At 45.8% G+C, this 15,032-nt stretch overlaps 2 protein-coding genes across 12 annotated transcripts in view; one reads left to right on the top strand and one right to left on the bottom strand.

The window, feature by feature from the left end:
• The window catches only part of RECQL5 (RecQ like helicase 5), a 57,240-nt gene extending 42,822 nt beyond the window's left edge, over window positions 1-14,418 (bottom strand). For 7 of the 9 annotated variants that reach the window (XR_003996578.1, XR_003996577.1, XM_030534009.1 and 4 more), the window contains exons 1-8: window positions 14,229-14,418; window positions 12,944-13,079; window positions 12,036-12,157; window positions 9,167-9,685; window positions 6,622-6,727; window positions 6,044-6,155; window positions 1,423-1,585; window positions 9-91 (exon numbers count right to left, since the gene is read on the bottom strand). Coding sequence is in view for 7 of the 9 variants with exons in the window: in XM_030534009.1 (XP_030389869.1) it covers window positions 9-91; window positions 1,423-1,585; window positions 6,044-6,155; window positions 6,622-6,727; window positions 9,167-9,685; window positions 12,036-12,157; window positions 12,944-13,067 (1,229 nt within the window). In the remaining 2 variants the exon portion in view is untranslated. Of the gene's footprint in view, window positions 1-8; window positions 92-1,422; window positions 1,586-6,043; window positions 6,156-6,621; window positions 6,728-9,166; window positions 9,686-9,892; window positions 9,934-12,035; window positions 12,158-12,943; window positions 13,080-14,228 lie in introns of those variants that run through there. The other 2 variants (XM_030534010.1, XM_030534012.1) reach the window with 2 other exon arrangements.
• Window positions 14,419-14,536: 118 nt separating this feature from the next.
• Window positions 14,537-15,032, top strand: part of SAP30BP (SAP30 binding protein) — a 60,543-nt gene continuing 60,047 nt past the window's right edge. For 2 of the 3 annotated variants that reach the window (XM_030534018.1, XM_030534019.1), the window contains exon 1: window positions 14,537-14,690. In XM_030534018.1, the coding sequence (XP_030389878.1) occupies window positions 14,576-14,690 (115 nt within the window). In that variant the 5' untranslated portion in view covers window positions 14,537-14,575. The remainder of the gene's footprint in view (window positions 14,691-15,032) is intronic. The other variant, XM_030534017.1, reaches the window with a different exon arrangement.

Here is a 15,032-nt window from a genome sequence, read left to right as displayed (position 1 = left end):
ACACTTACCCCAGCTCTTCACAGAAATTCACTATAGCATCAAACGCCGTCAGCACAGCTTTATCGGACTCTTTCAAGGTGCCTCTTTTCTCCTGGGAATAATAAAAGACAATATTTGAAGCCACCTTCGATGTAACTATGGTCAGATGCAGCACCTCTGCTGATAGCCAAACCTGATCATCTTTCCAGAACAGAGCTGCAAATAGATCTATGCTCCACTTCTCCACCCCATGATAGTACCGCAGCCAAGAGTAACCACCACCTCCTCTGTCATGCCTCCAGACCCTCTGATAACGCTGCAGCCAGGTCCAGCCATCTCTTCCCCAGCATTTCTGCCTCTTCCATTCTAAGCAGTGGCACTGCTGCAGCCAGATACAAGCCCAATGCCTCTAACCCCAGTCCTAGTAGCAGTAATGTGGCCAGAACTGGGGAAACTGCCTTGGGACAGTCTGAGATAACTGCAAACAAGGGGCTGATTAGAAGAGTGGTTCTCAAACAGAGGTACGTGTAACCTTGGGTCTATGCAGAGATATTCCAGTGGGTAGATCAGCTCCTCTAGATATTGGCCTAGTTTTACAACAGGCTATATAAAAGCAATAGCGAAGTCAGTACAAACTAAAATTTCATGCATACAATGACTTGTTTAAACTGCTCTATATACTAGACACTGAAATGCAAGTACAGTATTTATATTCCAGTTGATTTATTTTATAATTGTATGGTAAAAATGAGAAAGTGAGCAATTTTTCAGTGCTGTGACATTTGTATTTTTAGGTCTGATTTTGGAAGCAAGTAGTTTTAAAGTGAAGTGGAACTTGGAGGTATGCAAGACAAATCAGACTCCTGAAAGAGGTACAATAGTCTGGAAAGGTTGAGAGCCATTGAACTAGACCATGAGGGGGTGTATCTGGCCTTCTCTATCTCTTGCAGCAGTGATTGGAGCACTGACACCCCCCTGCTCTAGGAAAACCAACTCAGCCCAGGCTACAAACAAGAGTTAGTCCTCCAGAGGCCCGGAAAGGCCAGGAGGAGACCCTGTCCAATCAGAAGCCAGCAGGCCAGTTAAGAAGGCTTGTCCGCTTCCACTCCAGGGGAGTTCTGGGGGAAACTTGGACAGAGAAGGAGCTCTTCAGTGCAAGCCCTAAACCAGGCTAGGGCCTTGGCTTCAAGCACTACAATCAAGCACTTGCCTGTTTAAAGGCACAGACAGCCCAATTCTGAGTTTAACTATGTAAAGATGGGTGCTGAGCTTGCAGCACAGACTGCCCTGCTCCAAACAGGCTGCCATAATTTGTGAACTGAGGCAGGGAGCACCTATAGTGCCATGAATTGTGCAGAAGGTGGTACTAGCCAGGACTGTGACATAGGCAAAGAGCAAACCTAGTGTTAGTAATGCTGTGGGAAGCTCTTCTGCAGATCCTACCTGGAGTTTAGAAAGCTCCTTCTTGATCAGGAAGGAGACTTGATCCCGGTCATTCCTAGAGTAATAGAGACGGCAACAGGATGGCTTCCCATCTCTCCCAGCCCTTCCGGACTCCTGGTAATATCCAGCCATAGACTTCGCAATATTCCAATGGGCAACAAATCTGCACGGGATAAGAGAATGGTAAGCATCAAGTTGAAGTCTTTTCTCTCATCATTGCAAACACAGAGATGTTCTCTATTGAGGCCAACAAAGTAGAAACAGAGCAGCGTAAGTGAGAGCAAGGACCTGGGAGGGAATGGAGCAAGGGATTCTTAACTGGGCATTCTTAAAACAGTGAAGAGGCACCAAGGGAAGCTACAACAAAAGCCTAGTGTGTGTGTGAACAATAAGTCAGTGGAACACACCCAAAGCGAGTGGAGGAGAATAGGCATGGTGTATATACTATAAATGCATAAAGATTTGTAGCTGTGAAGGGGGGAGAAAACAGTATTGATCTCCAGGAGTTTGCGTTCTTTTACTGTAAAGTTGTGCATGTTATTAATATGCATTATTTACGTTAAGAATTTGCAACATGTTTTATAATAGTATTATTCAGAGTCTAAGGCCAGAAGGGACCATTGGGATCTAGTTTGACCTCCTGTATACACAGGCGATACACCTTTCCCCATTTAAACTTCAGTTAGACGCTTCTTTGCCTACAAGCTATGCATATGGAATTCTGGCTCACAAACTTCCCCTGTACAGTAAGGGCTCCCTTACAATCATAATATGCCACCATGGATCATTACTAAACAACCATTAAAGTTGCACACAAAAACTGCAATCAAAATACCATTGCATGGCTGAATTAAACCTATAATTGCTAGACCAGGGGTCGGCAACCTTTCAGAAGTGGTGTGCTAAATCTTCATTTATTCACTCTAATTTAAGTATTATTGGCACGCGAAACCATTTTAACATTTTTAGAAGGTCTCTTTCCATAAGTCTATAATATATAACTAAACTATTGTTGTATATAAAGTAAATAAGGCTTTTAAAAATGTTTAAGAAGCTTCATTTAAAATTAAATTTAAAATGCAGAGCCCGCCAGACCAGTGGGCAGGACTTGGGCAGTGTGAGTACCACTGAAAATCAGCTCACTTGCCGCCTTCGGCACCTGTGCCATAGGTTGCCTACCCCTGTGTTAGAACATTCGTGACAGCTGTGTTCTCTACCCTCTGGGTCCCAGAGCAGTTAATGCTCCAGTGATGTGCTGCCAATATTTTATACAAAGGGTTCCCTCAAAAGTGACCTCATTAGTGTATGCTAAACCCCACACTCCAGAAGTTTGTGTGCTGCAGAGGTATGGAGTGAGAGACTGCAGGAATCTAATCACTGGTTATCCTCATCCTTATAACCAGCCAGGAGGCAGCAAAGCAGAACATTTCCTCCTTGCCTGTATGTTTATGAGCACCTCAAACACACCATCTCCAGCCACAGTGAATAAGCAGCAAACAGGGACGGGCTGACAACAGTAGACTAACACTCCCTTCATTTCCCTCAGTGGCCTCCTCCAGCACTTCCCAGGCATGATCTTATACCTGATGATGTGTGTACACTTCCCGTCCCAAGAACTTTGTTACTGCAGGGTTAAGGTTGATGGATAGTACCACATACCCTTCTGGAATATCAGACGTGTCTATCCTTAAACCACTGAAAGCCAGGAAATAGTCCGTTCTGCCCATCACACTTAACTCTGCACCAGCAGCTGGCAAGAGCCACTGGGATTCTACTGTAAGTATGTTTTGGCCGGGTTGCCCTTACAAACAACACAGAATGGCTAAATGTGCTGTTTTATGTATTTTCTCATTCATCTGTATGCTCTCCCTCTGCCCTCCACTGCGTTAGGGACTGACATATTGACTGGTACAAGGATTCCTTGCAGCAGGTTGCTACAGTTCATAATACTGTACAAGGAGACTCCTCATTTCTGTGCTGAATTATGTGGGTTGTACAAGTAGAGGAGCACAATAGTCAATTCTGCCTTTGTAGCAATCTAGTAGCAACCATGACTGTGCTTAGGAAGATGGCACGTTGGTGAGCTAACCCATTCATCTCAATGGGGTCCTTCCCCATCTCCAAAAGTCTACCCCAGCCTCTGTTGTGAAACAGTAATTTTCAAAAAAATCTCTCTAAACACAGAATCATAGAAATGCAGGTCTGGAAGAGACTTCAAGAAGTCATCTAGTCCAGCCTCCTGGGTTTTAGAGCAATTTGAATATTTAAATCAGATCCTCATGGGGGAGGGGAGACCTGTATCTGAGGAACTCTTTGACCAAATTATCCCAATTTGCACTAACTCCACCCTGGGCCATGATGTGGCACAGCAATTGGGGGGCACGGGGCGGGAATGTAGGTTGATAGTGTCACCATAATTACATCACAATCTCCATTTTAACAGGGGTGACAAGGGTACACACAGTCTGTTTTTAAGGGATGGTTTTAAATGTTTACCGTTGATTTTTCTACAGCAGTTTAACAAACACGCTGTTATGGGAGGAATCCCATTTGAGGTTTGCTATGACTGTTTTTAAAAGTACCAAATGACTTAACTTTTTCTAGCATCCGACATTTCCTTCAGACCTCTTTCATAGAAACTACAGCCCTCTGAGAAATAATATGGATAGCTGTAAACTTTTGGGGTCTCTAGACTGGATAAATTATTGTAGAAAGATGAAATTTGTTTACTGTGTTTGTTTTCCATGACAAACACATATTACTGGTTTGATACTGTCATCTCTCTCTGTCAACATCAAACCAGTTCTTAGAATAGAATTCTATTGTGGGAGCTTATGCTGCTGTCCAGCAGCCTCTTCGATCATGCTGCCATTGCGTGAAGCCATCATTACTTGTTTTTCTTTAATCACACTCAGGGCACGGCTACACTGGCAGATGTAGAGCACTTTGAGTTAAACCAGCCTTCGGAGAGCGCAGTAGGGAAAGCGCTGCAGTCTGTCTACACTGACAGCTGCAAGCGCACTGGTGTGGTCACATTAGCAGCTCTTGCAACGGCCACAGAGAGCAGTGCATTGTGGTAGCTATCCCAGCATGCAAGTGGCCGCAATGTGTTTTTAAATTGGGGGGAAGGGTGGAGTGTCTGTATGCGGGGGGAGAGCGAGTGAGTTTTTGGGAGGCTGAGAGCATGTCAGCATGCTGTCTTGTAAGTTCAGACAGCAGCAGACCCCCTCTTCCCCTGCCCCATCATTCCACAGTAATGGTTGCTTTGTCTTGGAGCAGCTAAGCATGCCAGCTGGCAGAAACGGAGCTTTCAAAGGGCATATCTGCATTCCTGTAGTGATTCCAAAACAATGACAAGAGTGGTTTCTTGACTTAAGGGGATTATGGGATGTTTCTGGAGGCTGATCAGAGCGCAGTAATGCAACACCTTGTTCACACCAACACCCAGGCGTTTCAGCCAAGGCACACCAAGTGTTAATCTTCTCACCAAGGTGGATTACCAGGAGTACTCTAGCCCTGGAATCAGAGCACTCTATGTGCCTTGCCAGTGTGGACAGGTAGTGAGCTAGGGTGCCCGGGGCTGCTTTAATGTGCTCTAACTCGCAGGTGTAGCCAAGCCCTCAGGTCTTGAACTGTCCAGGACTTGAGCGAGCAGCATGATCAGGTTGCTGTATTGTTGGTGCTGACTAGAGACTTTAACCTTCCATTTATTAAATTAATGCTATTATGCACGAGGATTTTAGAGCACTCAGAAAAATCAGCAAATCTGATTCTTACTATAGGGATGCTATTCCCCACAATAATGCCCAGGCATTACTGCAAGAGAAGGCATTCTTCTGAATTTTCTGGTGACCTGCAAACAGGCATGTTTGCATGTGCCCCCCTATTTAAAAAAAAACAACAAACAACCACCCAAAACCAAATGTAATGACGCATAACGAAGACCTGAAAGGATTTTTCTTTTTGTTTGTCCTTTACCTTAGAAATATCAGGAATATCAAGTCTTGTCTTCCCAGTTTTTGCTAGAGGACTAAAATAATTTGAGCTCTCTTGGCCCTTAGCTGAAGGGGCAGGTGTGTTGAATCTTTCATAAAGACAAATTTTCTTCAAAGTGTCTGTCAGCAGTTTGAGTTAATCAGGAATTAAGCATAGTTTTAAACAGCAGCTAAGAATGCCTTTTCCTCTCCACTGCTCAAATTTGTCTATTTGATGCCAGTCGCCAACCCTCCAGGGAAACCTCTGAGAAAACAAGGAAGTCAAAACCGAATCTTGCAAAAGCAACTGTCAAGCCCCTTTAAACCTCGGAAAGCAGCAAAGGAGAATTTGTCTAAACGACTTTGTCTGCAGCAGGTCCCCTCAAGTCAGACCCTCTAATGATCTGTGTTTAACAAGTAAAAGCCCAATCTTTCTGCTCTCTGCAGCTTCTAAACAGAAACACCTCTCACATGTTTACGAAGTTTGAATATGAATTCCTCCCATCCCCATGCCCCCTGGTGGAGATTTGGTTTCTTCACAGGGAGGCCTAGAGAAGTGTATCAAGTTCTCTTGAGACTGCAGTTAGTATACGGGGGAGGGACCCTAAGGAAGACATTTTCCCCTCTCTGCCCAGGCTCCTACATACCTGACATTGGCTTTGTCAACTCCCATTCCAAAACTGATAGTAGCAACAATAACAGGGACCTTGTCCTCCATCCACTCATTCTGAATCGAAGTTCTGTCTGCTGCCTTCAGCCCTGGGGAGGGAAAAGGAGAGAAAGCAGTGAAATCGGAGAGAAAGAGGAGATATCCTTTCACCCCTCAGTTTCCCAGCAATCTCTCCCTACTCTCCTATGTATAAAAATGTGCTGGTCAAAGCCAAGTATATTACCCTCCACTTCAAACTGGCTCATCATCAAACAAAAGGACTCAATACCCACCCAACCCCAACAGGAAAATTCAGTTCCCTCTCAGGCAAAAGCCTGAATAGATAGGACCAGCAGAGGGCACTGAGTTCCAGAGCCAAAGAAGCACCTTTCCACCCCATCCCACCCCACTCAGATCAAGGGCCTGTCAGCTCAGGCTCTTGACCAAATCTCAGCAGCCACAGGAACACATGTACAGAGTTGCTCCCTACGGTAGCCCTGACCCAGACTATTAGACAATGTAAAATTCTGCAGCCCTGACTGAGGGGCTGTACAATGTAGACATAATCTCCAGTACCTGCATGATAGGCCTTGGCTTTCACTCCTCTGTAGCTCAGCTCAATAGCCAATTGGTCACAGACCTCTCTCATCCTGCAGTACACAATGCCACAGCCGGAGTATACCTACACAGAGCCAGAGAAGAGAAAATTCAGAACGCTATCCGGAGGAAGACAGAAAAAGCTCATAGCCATTATTGCTGAGGGGACAGGGCTACAAAAGCTTGAGACTCTTCTCCCTGTGCTGGCTCCCCTGCAGCTGCAAAATATCCTTTGAGTTGTAAGTATTCCCAGTGGGGAAGTAAACCAAGCAGGAAGCATGTCTATCCTAAGTACTGCCATGGCCCATCATTATAGTATCTGGGCTCCTCACAATCTGTAATGGAGGCAGGGCAGTGCTATTATCCCCATTCTGCACAGGGAGAACTGAGGCAGAGGGAGGCTAAATGACTTGCCCAGGGTCACACAGGGAGAAATGAACCCAGTTCTTCTAAATCCTAGGCTAGTGCCATATCCACGGGGCAAAGCACTTTCTCTCACTTTTTGCCACAGACACACAGCAAAACCAAACCTATGTGTATGCGTTTGTCAAGTGAGAGAAAACAAAATCTGCTGAGAAAGAAATGTTATTTTTACACTTTTAATGTATTTTTATTTAGAATGGCCCATGTCTAAAGGCGCCTTTGTTTGAACTAGATATAAATACAGCTCACCAAAATAAAAAGCCAACAAGACCCAAGGATGACTAGAGCTGGCACAGGAACCCACACCAAACTCCCCCAGACCCCTTAACCATAAGGGAAATAAAGCATCTGCTGAAACAACATGGACATAGAATATCAGGGTTGGAAGGAACCTCAGGAGGTCATCTAATCCAACTCCCTGCTCAAAGCAGGACCAATTCCCAACTAAATCATCACAGCCAAGGCTTTGTCAAGCCTGACCTTAAAAACCTCTAAGGAAGGATATTCCACCACCTCCCTAGGTAACCCATTCCAGTGCTTCACCACCCTCCTAGTGAAAAAGTTTTTCTTAATATCGAACCTAAACCTCCCCCACTGTAACTTGAGAGCATTACTCCTTGTTCTGTCATCTGCCACCACTGAGAACAGCCTAGTTCCATCCTCTTTGGAACCTCCCTTCAGGTAGTTGAAAGCAGCTATCAAATCCCCCCTCATTCTTCTCTTCTGCAGACTGAACAATCCCAGTTCCCTCAGCCTCTCCTCATGTGCTCCAGCCCCCCAATCCTTTTTGTTTCCCACCGCTGGACTCTTTCCAATTTTTCCACATCCTTCTTGCAGTGTGGGGCACAAAACTGGACACAGTACTCCAGATGAGGCCTCACCAATGTTGAATAGAGGGGAATGATCATGTCCCTCCATCTGCTGGCAGTGCCCCTACTTATACAGCCCAAAATGCCATTAGCCTTCTTGGCAACAAGGGCACACTGTTGACTCATATCCAGCTTCTCATCCACTGTAACCCCTAAGTCCCTTGCTGCAGAACTGCTTCCTAGCCATTCGGTCCCTAGTCTGTAACAGTGAATGGGATTCTTCTGTCCTAAGTGTAGGACTCTGCACTTGTCCTTGTTGAACCTCATCAGGTTTCTTTTGGCCCAATCCTCTAATTTGTCTAGGTCCCTCTGTATCCTATCCCTACCCTCCAGCATATCTACTGCTCCTCCTAGTTTAGTGTCAGCTGCAAACTTGCTGAGGGTGCTGTCCACGCCATCCTCCAGATCATTAATGAAGATATTGAACAAAACTGGCCCTAGGCCTGATCCTTGGGGCACTCAGCTTGAAACCGGCTGCCAACTAGACATGGAGCCGTGTCTCTCCAGGAAGGGTGCCCAGCCAGTGATCTCTGGCACAGTGGGCCTGATCCTGTGAACTGATGAACACTGGCAAGTCTTATTGCCTTCAGTAGGAAATGGAGGGTACGTTGCAAGATCAGACCCAATAAGCATTGAGACTGTTCCTGAGTGCTACACCCTCCAATGCTTTACCGGAGAGCCCACAGAGAGGGTCTCCATCAGATATGTACTGAAATGCTGCCCCGCAGTAACTCCCTGAACAGTCAGGCTTACAGAAAGGGATAGGAGCACATCTGCAATGGCCAGTGTTCCCTACCACACGGAGAGAGGATGCAGAATCAGTGAGGCTACTGCAGTAGCAGCTGTGGGGCAACTCAGTTTCATAGCCTGGAAGTAGAAGGGTGGGGAGATTCTTCTCCCAGCTCCCTGCAGAACCCCCTCACATCAATCCCCATCCGCTGAGACTTGGTGAAGGATTGGGGGAAGAGGGCAGTGACACTGTGTGTGGGTATCACTCTACAAAGGCAGAGAAGTTCACCACCTTGTCATCAAGGTGAGGTCAATATCTGTAAAGATGCCAAGAATTTCAGAGATTTAGAAGTTTTTCAAAAAGTACCTGAGTGTTTCTTTCAGGGACCTCTCCCTTCCCCATTCTAGTCCTATTAGTGCCATCCCGATACCACAATATTTAGGACAGTTCTGTTCCATTTACCATTCTGCCCTTGAAAGTAGCTTCTGAGACTTAAACCTACCCCTTTGGCATTCTTCTCTTCAAGGGCCTTCAGACAGAAATCCTTCAGATTTGCATAGGGATCGGTCAAGAGCTCCTTAAACTGCACATCATAGAACAGGTTAGATCTGAAGCAAGGTGTCTTAAAGGTGGCAACAGGTTGCTTTAGCTTCAGTGACACCACTATGTCATCCTGGACCTGTTTGGTGGCTGTGGCAGTCAGGGCGACACATGGTGTGTTGGGTATGCGAGAGCGTAAGGAGGCCAGTCGCAAGTAGTCGGGTCGGAAGTCATGTCCCCACTGGGAGACGCAGTGAGCCTCATCTATTATTAGGTAGGACAAGAGGTTTCGAGACACAAGGGAGTTCAGGGTGGGCTGGAAGGAGGCGGCGGCTGCCATCTCTGGAGTGATATACAGGAGTTTCACCTGGGGCTTCTCGCTTGCCAAGTCAGCCAGGATGGTCTTCCTTTCCTGAGCAGAAAGTTTGGAGTTTAAAGAGTAGACTTTGACCTTCAGTGCCAACAAATGATCCACTTGGTCCTGTGATTAAAAAAGAAGCAAGTGGCATTGAAGAAAGTCTTTACCAAAACAATTACTACAGAGATAAACACAATAACCTCTAGTCCTATAGTTTCGAGACTCTGTCCACCCACATCTCACCTACTGCATAGCCTCAGCTCCAATTGTCTTTAAGTGCATGAGTCTTTTTAAACAGGCTTAACTGCAGCAGCTAACAAAACTGCTCACCTTTATCGGCCACCCATCTCTTCAGGTGACCAACAGCATTTCTAAGAGACAAAGGTTCTCTTATCAGCAATGAGACTGTCAGCAGGGACCCAGTTATTTTCAGATGTTGGAGATGACAATGAGATCATCTCAGAATGATCAGCATCAGCTCACTGCACTGAAGGAAAATGCATGACAACAACAACTACTCACATTTTTATAGTGCAATTCATCTCTCGGGATCCCAAAGCACTTCACAGATTTAATGGAGTATAGACTATGTACCAGGATCACTTCAATCAACACTAAAATTGAGCCATCTCTCGGGTAAAATTAAATCAATTTTAAAAGCCAGAAGGAACTATTAGATCACTCATTCTGACTTTCTGCATAACATCAGGCATAGAATTTCATCCAATCACCTCTGCACAGAGCCCAAGAACTTGTGTTTTAGCCAAAGCATCTCTTCCAGAAAGGTGTCCAGTCTTAATCTGATTACATCAAAAGTGGAAGAACACAGCACTTCTTCGGTAGTTGTTCCAATGGTTAAAGACCATTCCTGTTAAATATTTGCGCCTTATTCCTAATCTGAATTTCTTTGGCTTTGACTTCCAGCCATTGGTTCCAGTTTCGCCTTTCTGAACTAGATGAAAGAGCTGATTAGTACCTGCTGTTTTCTCCCTATAAAGATACTTATATACTGTAATCAAGTCATCGCTCAATATTGTTTTTGATAAACTAAAAAGATTGAGCTATTTAAATCCCTCACTGCATAGGATTTTCTCCTGCCCTCAAATCATTTTTGGAGCTCTCTTTCACTCTCTCTGTTCAACATCCTTTTTAAAAAAGTATGCAGTATTCCGGTATCAGTCTCACTAATGCCCCATACAAAGGTAAGATCACTTCTCTACTCCTGTTTATACATCCAAGGATCGCATCAACCCTTTTGGCCACAGACTGACACTGGGAGCTGAGGTTGAGTTGCTTGTCCACTATGACCCCTACATCCTCTGCAGAATCACTGCTTTCCAGGATCCAGTCTTCCACTGTGCAGTTACAGCCTGCATTCCTTGTTCTTAAATGTATAAACTTGCATTTCGCTGTATTAAGACAGATTTTCTTTGAATGGGCCCAGCTTACCAAATGATCCAAGTCGTCATTATTTACCATTCTGCCAATCTTTGTGTCAGTTCAATTTTATATGTATTTCCAAATAATTTATTGACAAGTATTGAAAGTGTCAAGCTTAGGCCTAGAACATCACTGTGGAACATCACTAGAAACAGCCCCATTTGACAGGAATTCCTCACTGACAATTATTTTTTGAGATCTCTCAGTTCCTGATCCCTTTTAAAAAAATAGCACAAGACAACACCAAAGTACATGCTAACCAGAATGTTGTGTGGTATTAGACTTTTCTAAGGCATTTGATTTAAGTAAAACAGCAGGGAAAGTCACTCTTCACAACTGGGTGAAAAAGCACCAGAAAAGGCTAAATGTCCATATGTAATTGCCCTGAAGCCTTAAAGTGTTCAAGGAGTGGTGCTTCCTGAAACTTCCTCTTTCCGTGATGGAGTGGGGAAGAATGACAGAAAGACAGCTTGATGCTAAGCAAAATATCTGTTATGAGGAAAAACTGATATTTCCCAGGGGTTTTACTACAGAAATAAAGAAAATAATAGTTTTCTTCTTAGGAATGGTCCAGTTTAATCCATTTCAGATGTTCTACTTTGCTGCCTCCAGATAGTACATCTCTGAATGGAGGTAACAGGCAATGGGGCAAAAGGAGAGAGAAGTGATCATTTAGATCACCTATTAAAAGTTTAAAAAAAAAAATCCCCCTGCAGTTAGTTTAGTTCAAGTCTCCTTATTCCCACCTTTAGGATGTTAGATTGTAATACAGACCTGCCATGGTTCTGCAAGCCAGGACACTTTAAACTACGGTTAATTGGAAACACTCTACTGTCAAGGCAGTTAGCAGCAGTATTCTCACTTACTCACAGGATCAGAAAACCAAACCCACATCAATGAAATGAGAATAAAGAGACAAACTAGGATCAGAGTTTGGCAGTGAGGGAAGGGATTGGATCCAACTGTGCATCCACACAGTCTCCCCACCCTCCCTTCACTGATTGCTTTTCCACAGCTAACAGGAGATGGTTACCTGAATCAGTGCAATCAGAGGTGAAATGACAATGGTGATGCCCACTGCCAGAACTGCAGGAAGCTGGTAGCACAGGGATTTCCCTGCCCCTGTGGGCATGCATACAAAGACATCGTTCTTGCCTGCAAAGACAAACAAAGCTCAAGGCTACTAAATCGTGGCAATTTACTGAGATTCTGCTCTGGAGAAGTGGGCACAAAGTCTTTTAGATCAAGACAAATTATATTAGAAGCGTGTCTCTGCAAGTACAATGCCACATGCCAGCATGAGAGAGGTTTCTTTTAATTTTTAAAATAATAGTAAAAAAATAGCAGCAATATTTTGCACTTCTCTTCTGGCTTCCTTCCAAGCAACTCCAACCACTTTATAAACGTTAATTACACCGCATAATACCTTGGATGACAGGGATTATTCTACCCAGAGGTGTAAATCAAAGTACAGAGAAGTTAAATGACATACCAAACCTGTATAAGCTCACTTCCAGAGAAGCTTGCTTTTAACTCAGATTCTACATCCAGCTACCAAACCACCTGGACCTTTATCGCAGCCTGTTAAACTTTACCACAAATTCTCCCAGTACTGGACTGGAACTGAGAATCTGTGTTATAGTTTGTTTGATAAAGAATATTCTATCACTGTATTAAATAGCATCCACTGACAAAGAAGGATGCCAACCAATACCATGCTATTTAACAGGCAGAATCATACTGGTGATCTAATGCTGCCATGGCTGCTGCCAAGAGCTGTGTGCATGTGCCGGTTTCTAGTGGAAACAAGAGAAGGATCCTGGGATTTTGGCTCAATATCAAAACAGGTGTGACACTGGTTCTTTGAACACCATCTCACAATGCAAGACTTAAAATTGAAGAGATAAGGTTAGAGTCCCAAGAAAGCCAGTCATGCCTTACCTTTCACCACTGTCATGGTTGCACTCTCTTGCAGAGAGGTTTTAAAGGAGTCAAACCCAAAGATCTTTTTCAGCGTTTTCTGGACCTTGCCATCTAGGCCTGAGGGAGTGTAGTCATTCATCATATAGGTACAGTACTGGAAATAGGTCAAGGTAAACAAGAAGGAAAGGAGCTTACTTAGCTCAACTGTTGTTCACATCAGCAACCAATCACAAATTCTTCCTGGTCACTGAGAGAGAATTTTTCCTATTAGATTATTGCTGCCAAAGCATCACAGTTTAAACTGCTCCAGGAATATTTTTCTGAGAGTATATATGCTTCCAAAGTCTGTCTCTGACAGAGACAGAATCACTTGTAAATCAGCTTCCCTCCCACATACTAAAAATAAGGAAAATCTAATCTCATTTACACTTGTGGCAAATCCCTTCTTAGAGACAGCTCTAGCTAGTGCTTCTAATGTAGAGCCACATGCCGGAAACAACTAAGCAAGAAGAGAATCCACTTATGCAGTACTAAACTAACTCTTTAGACTGAGCACAGCATGTGATTCACACACAACCTGCCACCCCACTGGGAAGCTTACTGTGAGAGAATGGCCTGATTAAACAGAAAAGGCTAAGGGAACATCGGTGTCTTTTCTGCTTGCTCTCAATTCTCATCCCATGGCCTCTAATGCCTCTCACCAGCTCTCCTCATACTGGCACCTTCTTCACCTGCTCTCCTCCCCTCTCTGCCAACCTTACTGCTTTCTGGGCCTGATCTCTCTCACAGCCCTGTGTCATTTGGTATTCTCCACCTGCACTTGCTTCCCAGTTGTCCCCACAGCCTTCTTCTCCCTTACACCCACTACTTCCTTCCTTCCTCCCCCTCACACACTCACAGCCTCTCTATGCCCAGATCCTCTTGCCTTCAGTCTGCTTCCTCCACCCACACTCCTGCCTCTTACCACCTTCTCCTTCCCCCAGAAAGCTCCCGCACCAATTATCACTGAGGCAGCAAAGCTGAAAGTGCCAGGACAGGAAAGGGGTGAAGAAAATGGGCAGGTTCAAGGTTCCCTTTAACCCAGACCAGGCCCAGGCACCGGAGCTGGTTTTAGGGCAGTAACTCTGCTTGGCAAAGGAACCACCTGAATCAGCCTCCCCCCAGGGAGAGGTTGAGGCCCAAGAGACTAGCCCCTGCCTGCACCCTCACTCCAGGGACTACTTTACCCGAAGGTGTTATCCCCATTCCCCTTTATTCCGCCACTTCCCCCTGCCTATATCCTTCCGCCCAGGCTGCCCCCCACCTCATTACTCGCACTTATTCAGCTTCCGTATCGGCTGCTGTTGCTCCCGCCTGGGCGCGGATTGATGACGTCAGGGCTAATCCCCTTTAAACAGCCCAGTAGGTGCCATCGATTTTAGAGTTCTGTCCTCGGGAGCGCACATTCCCCTCCCCAGCCTCTCTTCTAACAGGGCCACGTCTCTGGACACGACACAAACTCTAGCAGCGTTTCAGGCTTGAGTTCACTGGGCTCATCCTAAACCGGAAGGGGTGGGTCTTGTTGCTATAGTGCTCGCCTCTTTCTAATCCCAGCGATTTGTCTGCGTCATCCTCGGTCGCCGGAAGTGTGCAGTAGTCGGGCTGAGGAAGATGGCGGCGGCGAAGCGAAGCGTCCTGTCGTCGTTGGCGGTTTACGCGGAGGATTCCGAGCCCGAATCCGACAGCGAGGCCGGCGCGCCGGGGAGCGATGGCGGGACGGCAGCGGGTGAGTTCAGGGGGAGCTGCCGCTTTTCCTCCTCAGACCGGGCTCCTTCGCCGGCCGGAGAGCGCCCGTCCCGACGGGGGTCGCATCCTCCTCGCTCCCGCGGGAGGGGCAACCTCCGCACTCCCGAGAAGCGCTGCCCACTCCTCTCCGCTGCCCCTCATGGCGGCGGAGAAATGCCCCTACGAGAGGCGGGCGCCCCCGCCCCTCCACCAGTGCGCCCCTGGGAAGGGATGAAACACTCCCCGCTCATAATCTCTATGGGGATCCTCTCCCCGACTCAGGGGAAATCTGCTCTTTTCCCTCCCTCCGTTGAAGAAGGAGGGAGACTATTCCTTCGAATCC

This window comes from Gopherus evgoodei, chromosome 15 (genome assembly GCF_007399415.2).
Source record: "Gopherus evgoodei ecotype Sinaloan lineage chromosome 15, rGopEvg1_v1.p, whole genome shotgun sequence".
Taxonomy (NCBI): domain Eukaryota; kingdom Metazoa; phylum Chordata; order Testudines; family Testudinidae; genus Gopherus; species Gopherus evgoodei.
The sequence above is the reverse complement of the archived record's forward strand: the minus strand, read 5'-3'. Positions and strand labels throughout refer to the sequence as shown.